This window comes from Miscanthus floridulus, chromosome 1 (assembly GCF_019320115.1).
Source record: "Miscanthus floridulus cultivar M001 chromosome 1, ASM1932011v1, whole genome shotgun sequence".
Classification (NCBI taxonomy): domain Eukaryota; kingdom Viridiplantae; phylum Streptophyta; class Magnoliopsida; order Poales; family Poaceae; genus Miscanthus; species Miscanthus floridulus.
In genome coordinates this window covers 155,691,213-155,702,045 of record NC_089580.1, presented here as the reverse complement: position 1 = coordinate 155,702,045, position 10,833 = coordinate 155,691,213, and the positions used below count along the sequence as shown (strand labels likewise).

General features: G+C 44.6%; 1 protein-coding gene across 1 annotated transcript; it reads left to right on the top strand.

Annotated features, from left to right (window-relative positions):
• Window positions 1–1,336: 1,336 nt before the first annotated feature.
• Window positions 1,337–9,509, top strand: LOC136465931 (E3 ubiquitin-protein ligase SP1-like). Its single transcript, XM_066464476.1, has 8 exons — window positions 1,337–1,461; window positions 1,604–1,656; window positions 8,039–8,160; window positions 8,257–8,448; window positions 8,830–8,952; window positions 9,025–9,090; window positions 9,206–9,321; window positions 9,428–9,509. Exons 1-8 carry the CDS (start codon window positions 1,337–1,339, stop codon window positions 9,507–9,509), a joined length of 879 nt encoding a protein of 292 aa, XP_066320573.1.
• Window positions 9,510–10,833: the final 1,324 nt, after the last annotated feature.

Below are 10,833 nucleotides of genomic sequence, written 5' to 3'. Positions count from 1 at the left end.
AGGCGCATATGTTGCTGATGCCCCTAGGAAGGGGCCTCGGCGTGGTCCATCACGTAAGAAGGCCAAATCTTCAGGCGCATATGTAGCTGATGGCGTTAAGGAGGAGGTTCAGGAAGGTCCATCTCATGCGAAGGTTGACATTGACCAAGCAATCGATCTCATGAGGTTTTCTTTGAGGGAAGGGATGTCTTTTCTGGATAATGGATCGGGGAGATCATTTGAGGAAAGGATGCTGAGAACTTTATGATTCTTCTCAAGGAGTCCAAGAGACAGTTACTGGCACTGAGAGATGAAGGATGGCCATCTTTTCTCATGGAAGTGGACTTGCTTTGCGCCGAGAGTGACATGCCTATGCCTGACATGGGAGAGCAGTATGCACACCACAGGTGGAGCGATGATGAATCTCCAAACTTGGAGCATTACCATATTCATGTCTTTGTAAAAGTTATCAACGACCAACTTAGGGAGCTTGATAAGCGCTTTAACAAGGAAAGCTTAGAATTGGTTTGCCTCGCATCATGCCTAAACCCACGCAACCTTTTCCAAGCTTTTGATAAGGACAAGCTCATTAAGGTTTTCATTAACGTGTCTATGTACACTCGTCGACTAAGTATGCCCAAGTATGTTATAGGAAACTGGTCGGCAACTACATTTGCGGGTTTATAGAAATACTCCTGCTTTCAAAATTATTTTATTTCATGACGTGTATCTTAAAATTGAAAGCTTGTAACTTCTGACCAGTATGCAGGCCAATAACATATATTAGCTTATTGATGATTGATGTAGATAGAACAGATACAATTATACTCAATGCGTATTTCCACGGTTATGATAGATCAGTATGTATAGACTATAATAGTCGTATTGCTCACCAGCAGGATTGTAGCTGTAACCGTTTCCAACAACTAGAATCAGAACGGGCACAGAAAGCATCCATGTTAATCAGCCCGGCCTGTGGCCCGGTCCGTAAGAATGCAGCGTTCCACGGCGACTGTATGGTCTGGGCTGATCGCTCCAACTAGTGTTGGGCCCTTCCCGACACGTGCGCGAGAGAGGAAGGCCCATCCGCGTGTTTCTTCTTCCCCGTGTTCAACGCGGGGTTTCAAACGTAACGTAACAGAGAAGAACCACGACGCCCGCCGCGGATTAGTGTTCCTCTCGAGTCCCGACCACGGCTACCGCCTCGGCGCCTCCGATTATTTGTCCACCGGGCAGTCCGGCACTGACCCACCCAGGATCGCAGCTCTCGTGAAGTTCGAAAATCACATCCACGTTTCGAATAGGGTTTTTGCTTGCTCCGAGAGAGAACAGATCGAACGGATCGAAGCGCTCCGCAATGTACGGCCAGCACCGCGACGGCAATGGCGGCGGTGGCGGCAGCGGCGCCGGCTTCCTGTGGGGCGGCCTCGCGTGCTGCTGCGCCGGCGCGGGGTGCTACCTAGCGGGGAGGAGCTATGCTCGGTACGTACTACGGCCTCCTGCTTGCACGCACGCTTTTTTGCCCTCTCCTTTCCTGTCGATTACACAGCTACTCCTGCCGTCCTGCGTCGTGGTGGTGGGTTTCCTTGTGCTGAAAGCATGGTTGCTTGCTTCGTGCCTGCAGGAGCGCCAACGAGCTGCGATCGGCGCGCAGGTTCTCCCGCATCTCTGATTTGTGTGAGTATCCGTTTGCCGAATTGCCGATGGTTGTTTATTTTGCTAGTGACTAGTGAGTTTGCTTGGTGATCAGATAAGATAGCGGCTAATTTCCTACTCATATGCATTAGAGGTTTTTTTTGTTAGTTACTTTGGATCGTCTAGGTGTGGATCAGTGGGGTGAGTTCTTTTCTATTTGGGATAATCAGTGACTTTGAGATTCAGAGGGAGTAGATAACAGAGAGAGAGGGAGATGTAGGAGCATCTGACCATCGGAGGATCTCCCTGCCTTCACTGGTTCGTTGGTGAAGCTCTGCACTAGGCAGCGACGGTCGGAGCAGCGGTGGAGACCGGCGGTGGTGGTGGAGGCAGTGGCGCTTCCCGCCGCTGGCAGTGCCACCCTCTGGATCGGATTAGGGTTAGGACAGTGGGGCTGTGGCGGCGGTGAACCTCGTACCGTGTGCCGTTTTTCCCACCTCCTCTTTATAGGCACTGTGCGACGGGGGCCCACTAGCCACGAGATGGCTGGTCGTCCCCGATCAGGACGCGGTCAAGGGGTCCGTCTCGACCGTTGGGTCAAGACGGATGAGATCAATACTAACATTCTCCCCCTTGATCTCAACTCATACTTTAACCTTAAACTTTGACTTTAATCACTTTCGCTTTTATTTGTTCCATCACAGATTAGTGTATAGAGCATGCTTCATCGTCACGGTCAATCGCCGATAGACTTAACAGCTACAATACACATCTCTCTTCTGAAACAGATTCTTTAACTTTGGGCCCTTTATTGTCCGGAAATCATAGGCTATACCATAAACCCATGTCGACTGTGTGTTCTCCAAACACACTGGGTGGTAAGCCTTTTGTACGCGGATCCGCAAGCACTTGCTTGTTACTTATATGTTCAATACTTTTAGTATGATTCTGGACTTTCTCCTTCACAACGTACAACTTTAACGTCAATGTGTTTGGCAGCACACTTGATCCGTTGTTATAGGAGCGAACCACTTAAACGGTTATTGCTGTCGTATACCATTATCAATTCCGGGTGTAAGTTCCTTTAACCATTTCGCCTGTCCTTAAGCCTCATAACAAGCTATACCATGGGTATGCATCTTTGATGACACCACAACTGTTTCTTTGGAGCTTTTCCACAATAAAACTCCAACTGCGAGTGTTAGCTACTATGTGGGTTTCACTAAACATCTCGCCAAAATTTAACATTTGTACCCACAACTATTTGAGAGTACTTATTCTTTCTTACTCACGATGAGGCCTCTAAATCTTTGCACAATTGTAAAACATTCTCAACTCCATTCCAGTGATCTATATCTGGACTGGACTTCTGCCAAAAACATCCCGGATACATAAACTGTGTCAGGGTAAGTTCTTGCTTATAAGCATTCAGTAAGCTTCCAACAGCTGAAGCATATAGGACGTCCATTTGATCGATCTCACATTTATTCTTGGAACACTGAAAGTTCCAAAAACTATTACCCTTGACTATAGGAACAGGCGCAGGTTTATTCACATATATACTTTATCTCTTTAGAATCTTCTCTAAGTATACACTTGAGAAAGTTCTAATTCTCCTTCTCCTTTTATCTTGGTAAGTTCCAATTCCTGTAACGAATGATGCTTTACCAAGACCATTCTTATTGAAACTTGAGGACAAGAACTGCTTCTTCTCCAACAGTAGATTAACACCACTACTAGCAAGTAAGGTGCTACCCACATGCAGGATTAGGAAAATAAATTTTCCATGTTTAAACTTTGCATAAATACAATTGTCCTCTATATTCTCTTTAAAACCCAAACTTTCTTATTGTCCTGTCGAGCTTCAAGAATCACTATCTTGAAGCTTACTTTAATCCATAAATGGATTTCTTTAGACAACATCCCTTTACGTTCTTTTCCTTCCACGACAAAACTTTTTGAGTTATGCCATGTAAACTTTTCCATACAAATCCTCGTTGAGGAATGTGTCTTTACATCCTTCTGATATAACTGTAAATCGTAATGTGCCACTAATACCATTATGATTCTAAAAGAATCCTTGCATGCTCATTATAATATATTTCTTCTCTTTATGTAAATCATTTCACCACAAGTGGCGCTTTATAGCTTTCCATATTCTCTTTGGATATCTTTCTATATTCTCTTTGGAGTCACCTTTGCCTTGTAAACCCATTATAGCCTACTGTTTTGGCTCCATTAGGAATTTCTTCTAAGTCCCAAACATCGTTGGTATTTATCGATTTCATTTCATGTTCCTTTGCTTCTTGCCATTTAGACGAGTGAACGCCTATCATGGCTTCTTCAAATGAGGTGGAATCACTCTCTATTTGAATTTCTTTCTTAACTTTTACTTCTTAGTCACCAGAAATATCTGATTTTCTTATTCTTTGAGACCTTCTAGGGTCTCGTGGCACTTCTTTCATATGGGGCTATTGTTACTCTTCATTGCCAAAAGGCAATTGTTCTATAGCCTCCTGTATCACAAGATCCTTGTTTACTTATTCATCCTCTTTAAGAGCTAACATCTGGTGTTGTATATGTCATACAACATCAGCATGTATAAAGCAATTTGTTGCTCTAATAAACACTGTAGTGGATATGTAATCCCAATTCTATTCAAGCCTTAGGTATCTACATACCATGCTCCCCCAGATTACTCCATCTTCTGTAAAGATGGTGTATCTTCACATTTCTTATTTTGGGTTTAATCTGCTAAAAAACTCATACGGCGCATTTAGCACCGTCTATCTTCCCATCGGAACTATAAAAAATCCAGGAATTTAGCTATTTCTTTACTTTAGGGGTATCATTATTATGACCGTCTTACTCCCTCAACGATCACATTCATCTTTTATAGATCACTTTTACCTTCAATGCATATTATGCATTGCATTATCTGAAGTATGGGGAAAATTATCTTTCTTAATTGCCTTTCTTAATTAATCTTACATTTCTCCCCCTCAAAATGTGGTATGAACTTTTTTACCACAATTTTGAAACATTCAGAACTCTTGTGAATGAGGAAACTTTGATTACTTACTTCATCCACATGATTACATCATGCAAACAAAATTCGTATGGGAGTACATTTTCCTCATTACACTTCAAAACTCAACATAGTCTATTATTATCAATACTTCTGCAAGTCACACTTACATATCTTTCTTATCTCTTGGTTAACATATGTACTATGCCAACTTTACCCCGCCATACGGGTATTTTCTCAAACTTTTCTCGCCATGCGGGTACTATCACAAACTTTTTCCCGCCATGCGAGATATTCCTTTGAACGAACATAATTGACAGGATTAGCTCGTGTTCAATCATCAAATTCAGAAATAAATCCGAATATTCTTTTAACACACATGTTTAATCCAATGTTAATCAAATTAAACATGTATATGACTTTTACAACTCTCATAAGTGAAACTGAAAATAAATTCTTCTCCACAGAGAGTACATAAAAGACATTTCTCAATGAAGACTCTCATTGATCTATCTATTTTCTTAGATCAATATCCTAGAATTTTTTTTCTTTTGAAGCCATTCTTTAAAGAGAACACAGTCCCTTAACCAATGGCATTCTTTCATACATAACTTGCCCTTAGGCATTTCATCATCTGAGTCACAAGTACCCAGCTCATTTCTCTTTCTGCCTTAGAATGAAAGCATTATGTCTTTTGTCTGAAAAATATTCAACAATAATGCTCATTAAACTTTGAAAACTTTATGTTCTATTCTATATCACCGTTGGGCAGAAATAGAATAAAAACATCATTCTTCTACATTAATTTCACATCACCGTTGGGCAGAAATGAAATTAACGTATAGAAATTCAATAATCTTAAAAACATAAAACTGCTCCTCAAAATTAAATTCTCCCGTTGGTTCGAATTTAATTAGAAGACAATCAACTTCATTGCAGCGGAAACATAAAAATACATTTATCTAGTTTAAGAGCATTCCTTGAACTTTATCTATTCTCTGAAAATTGGTCACTTTGATGCAAAATTCATCAGAGATTTAAACTTTAAACATAAAACTCATAGAATTATAATATTGTTATCATCAACGTTGGTCAGAAAATAACAATACCATAATTTAACTTTAAACTTAAACTCATAAATAAACTTATAATATTGTTATCATCAACGTTGGTCAGAAAATAACAATATTATAATTTATCTTAACTATCAACTGACTATTTCTCCAATTAAAATTTTCCAGCTGGTTCCAATTTTAACTGGAGGATAAACTTTTCATCATTTACTGAATAACTATAACTGCTCTTCAAATTAGAAGACAATAAACCTTTAACTTTGCAGCGGAAACTTGACAAAATTTCTTTTCCTACTTTTCAGAAGCATTTTTACTTTATTCATCTGTTCTCTAAACAAATTATCACGTTGGATCAAATTTGAGTAGAGATAAAACATTTAAACTTAACTTTATTCATTCAAAATAGCTTCTGAAAAATAAAATAAAAAACCATGAGCCACCCTTTAATTCTATTCTTTTGGCCCACCTCAGAAAAGTGGCCTGCGGCCCATTTGCGCGTGGCTTTGCTGCGGCCCAGCTCAGTGTGCTCCGCGCTCGGCCCGTGGGCTAGCAGACGCGGCCCGCGGCTCAGCACCCAGCGCGCAACGCTCGCCCCCCCCCCCCCCCCCGCGCCCAGGCCGCAACCTGGGCCTGGGCCGGGAATTCGTCGCCCCGCCTAGGCCTCATTCAGCCCGGCGAATCGTGGCCATGCATTTTGATCGGACGGCCATGCGTGACTTCCGCGGGATCAAAACCCCGCCCGCCGGTCGCCCCTCCCCAAAACCCTAGCTCATTTCTGTCTTCCTTTCTCTCCCTCCGCTCTTCTCACGCCACCGGCAAGCCGCCGCAAGTGAGCTCGACGTACCGGTGCCAGGAAAAAGGAGCGTTCGGTGGGAGAGGATGGCGCCGCCGTGAGGCCCTTCGCCGGTGCACGCGTGCGGCTGCGCGCGGCCCCGTCGAATGGCCTTGTGACCGGCGCCCTTTTGGTTCGAGTTCGCGCGCGCGCGAGCACAAGACAGCAGCGGCGCGGCTCCCTGATCTGGACCGGCGGCAAGCTCGCATAGGAGATCGGCAGCGCCGTCGGGCCTCTTTCTCCCCGCGCGAAGGCGGTTGCGACGGCGACGAGAGAACCAGGTAGGTCCCTCCCCTCCGTCCATCTCTCTGTGTTCATTTAGGGTTAGGGTTAGGGTTACGGGTACCCCTCCCCTTTCTCTCTATTCTTTGCTTTTCCTGTCCCCAATCTAGATCTACGAACTAGACTGGGATTTTAGGGTTTCGATTCCTCTTTCTTGATCCATTGTTAATTACTTTGAATCATCTACTTCTCTGTTTTTCTTTCTATTTCTTTCCCCGAGATCTAGTCGCGGGCTTAGGGTTCGGATCAAGCAGTCTTGAAGCCGAGCCCCTACCGTCTTCACCCAGCTAGGGTTTAGGGTTCGATGAACCGTTTGTTTTTCTTTTCTTTCGATCCAAATCGGATCTAGCTCCGTTCTGTTCTTTTCTTTGCCCCGATCTAGATCCACGCCTAGGTAAACCGGCTCTGATACCATTGTTAGTTACTTTGGATCGTCTAGGTGTGGATCAGTGGGGTGAGTTCTTTTCTATTTGGGATAATCAGTGACTTTGAGATTCAGAGGGAGTAGATAACAGAGAGAGAGGGAGATGTAGGAGCATCTGACCATCGGAGGATCTCCCTGCCTTCACTGGTTCGTTGGTGAAGCTCTGCACTAGGCAGCGACGGTCGGAGCAGCGGTGGAGACCGGCGGTGGTGGTGGAGGCAGTGGCGCTTCCCACCGCTGGCAGTGCCACCCTCTGGATCGGATTAGGGTTAGGACAGTGGGGCTGTGGCGGCGGTGAACCTCGTACCGTGTGCCGTTTTTCCCACCTCCTCTTTATAGGCACTGTGCGACGGGGGCCCACTAGCCACGAGATGGCTGGTCGTCCCCGATCAGGACGCGGTCAAGGGGTCCGTCTCGACCGTTGGGTCAAGACGGATGAGATCAATACTAACATTTTTATGTTTTAAATATAATTGCCAGCGGTGGTGACAGAACTGCTAAATCATATAACCCTTGTTGATTGACCATCAAACCAATTAGTTAGACAGGTAGGGAACGATAATTTCAGGTGCCACCTGCTATATATAACCTAACCAGGAGCTTGTTTTTTGTAATTCGTTAGTTTGATCCTAAAGGGTGCGATGTCCCACTTCTGACACCAATACTGTATTGGTAGTATCTTTTAAGCAAGAGTCTTGTTGGCATGTTAGAAGACAGATTCAGTGGTCTGATAGATTATCTGAGCAGCATCAGCGCTCTGACTTTATACTGTGTGTCTTTGACAGCTATGACGCTGGCCGCCTCATCCGCATACCTTCCTCTTGTAACTCTCTCTGGAAAAGTTGGATCAGACACATCAATCATAGGAGAACAGAGTGGTCAGGAGGCTGCAATTGTAGTAAATGATGTATCTACTGATTTCACAAAAAGCCTATGTTCGTTGAAGATGTGTTCACCTTCTTGTGCTTTCAGTTACGTGTCTCAGTGTCTGCCATTTTTGTAGGTAACTCAGATCTTCTTGAAGAAGGAGAAGAACAGGAAGGATGTCAAGGAATACATAGTGGTGAAGAAGACAAAGGAGAAAGATGGCACTGAACACTTATTCCTCAAGAATAAGGAAAATGATGATCCCGAACAATGGATACGATGTTCTGAGGAGATATTTTCGAAAAAAAAAGAGGCTCCTTGGTATCTGGTAATTTGCTGCAACTAGCTCTAGCTTGATAGCGATGTTGATGCATATAATTTCAGGCGGCCTTCCTTTAAATGCCTTATTGCACTTCTGTCATTCTATACTTACTCAATGAAAAATTTGTTTTTGTTTTTTTTTGCCTACGAAGAAAAAAACCTGTTACATTTAGCGATTTGTGTAGACATAGATTTATGCTTGTGGATTATATTCACCCATAAATAATTTGTGGCATTTTGTATACCATTTTTCTGTTTCGACACTCCACTGTCTACTGTCTAATCTTATCTTCTTTTGAGCATCTAATTAGGTGCTACAGTATCTATCATGTGAGTCCGGCTTTAAAATTTCTTGTTCAAATATTCTCTGATATCTTGCTTTTACTAGGATGATGGTACTGGCCGGTTGGAGATTGTCAGGGATCGTAGCACAGATGGTTCTCTTTTGTGCCTTGCAAGTGAGGATTTTGAGAAACAACCTCGTTCATGTGGATGTGAATGCTCAATCAAGGTCAGCTAACATAACTTAAACTTTATGTTCTGCTACCAGCTGGAAGGTTGTTTGTAATATATTTTTCTGCAGCTACTTGGACTAAGGCGAACTGAATGGATTCTTCCAATCGGTGATAAGTTAACTGTTGTTGGCGAGGTAATACTCATAAGTTCACTTAGGTAGAAATGTGTTGGTAGACCTGCGGGAGTCTTCTGTTTTGTCATATTTATTTATAGTCTATATTTTGGTATTTTTCATGTAATTGGAACAGGCTGTCAAAGATGAGTCTGGTAAAATTCTGATTAAACGTCCAACAAATGGTGGACCGTTTCATGTTACAAGAAATAGCATTGATAAAGTTGTTTCAAATCTTGGGAGTGACGCGAGGTACCAAGACGCTTCAGAATATTTTGGTCCCTTTTTTTAGAACAACATTTTGTCCCTTTGTTTCTGAAATAGTGTTGCGTGCTCTAAGCCACTTGTTTCTCAACAGGTGGTGCAAGATTTGGGCTGCGACATTTGCAGCTTCTGGCGCACTGCTTCTTGGAATTGGAGGCTATGCCACCATGTGCTGAGAAAAGGTAATACCTCTGGCTGGGTTTCGTTGACAATTTTGGGCAACCAAATTGACCTTCAGTTAGTTCTATCATATCAAGCTGTCAGGCACTAAGTAGTACAATATGTTCTTTCACTCTAGGCCATCTGATTTTTAACATGAACACCAGTTATACCGCAATGTGCTGCATCCATAACACTTGGTAAATGGTAACGAAGTATACAAATTGTTGTGAGAACGTCGCCTCTAAACCTGTTGGCGGCACGAGGAGTTCTGTTCTGGAAGTTGGCAGCGCTAACTTTTTTTTTTCTGAAAGTTTTGCTGCCACGCAATTTGTTTAGTAAATTAGCTTTTACATGATGTAAGAGCAGATTTGTTTTCTGGGGAATGTGATGCCGCTTCTCGTCGGTTCATAGAAGCCCACTTTAGTTTGTGCACGGAGCATCAGTTGAAAAGAACTGACATAAGCTGCACCGCACAGATCCATCTGTTTCACGTCACCAGTAAGCTACCGCCTTTTGTTTTGCCTATAAAAGTCGCAGTTCATTCTGCGCTTTGGCGCGCGCTCCAAGTTTGTGCGTGATGCAGGCAGACAAGGAGCCTGCAGCTGCAGCTGCCGCGGCCCCCGCCGCCGGCAAGCCGCCGAGCATCTGCGACAGGCTCCAGAGGGCCTTCCACGCCCGTCCAGCGTTCCGGCCCCTCCGCCGCCTCACCGTCCGCCACCAGGACGGCGGAGCTGCCAAGCCTGCCGGTGCCGGTGATGGAGCCAGCGCTGCGCCTGCGCCTGCCCCTAAGCACAGCGCCCCGCCATTGCCGGCCGCGCCGCGGCCACTAACGCCGTCGCCGGCTCCGGTTGGCGGCGGCGCTACCCCGGCCCCGGCACCACAGGCTGAGCAGCCGGTTCCCGTGCGCTTACCAGCCGTCACCACTAAGGTGGCGGCGGGCAGCGCGCCAACAGGGCCGCCGGTGCCTGTGCCACCGCCGGACGTTATGGCAGGGAATGGCGACAGCGGCGGATGACATAGGCCAGCAGACCAAAGGGAAGACCAGGTTGGGCTCCAGGGGCCGGAAGGCGCTCTCGTCCAAGTAATACTGTAATAGAGAGGTGAACAGAGTGGGAATTAGGAAGAAGTTAATGATCCTGCATGGTCGCGTGTATGCAGCAGCGTTCCTTCCATTTGACGATGGATGTGGTTTAATTAGTCTCTGTGAGACCCTTCTGTGAGCGTGAGAACGTTGATGTCGTGGCAAAGTTCATGGAATAAGAACAAAAAGCCCGTCATATGCCTAGGCCCGAACCCGTTGTTGCCATCCGCGAAGAAGACCACACTTGTTACTAAATT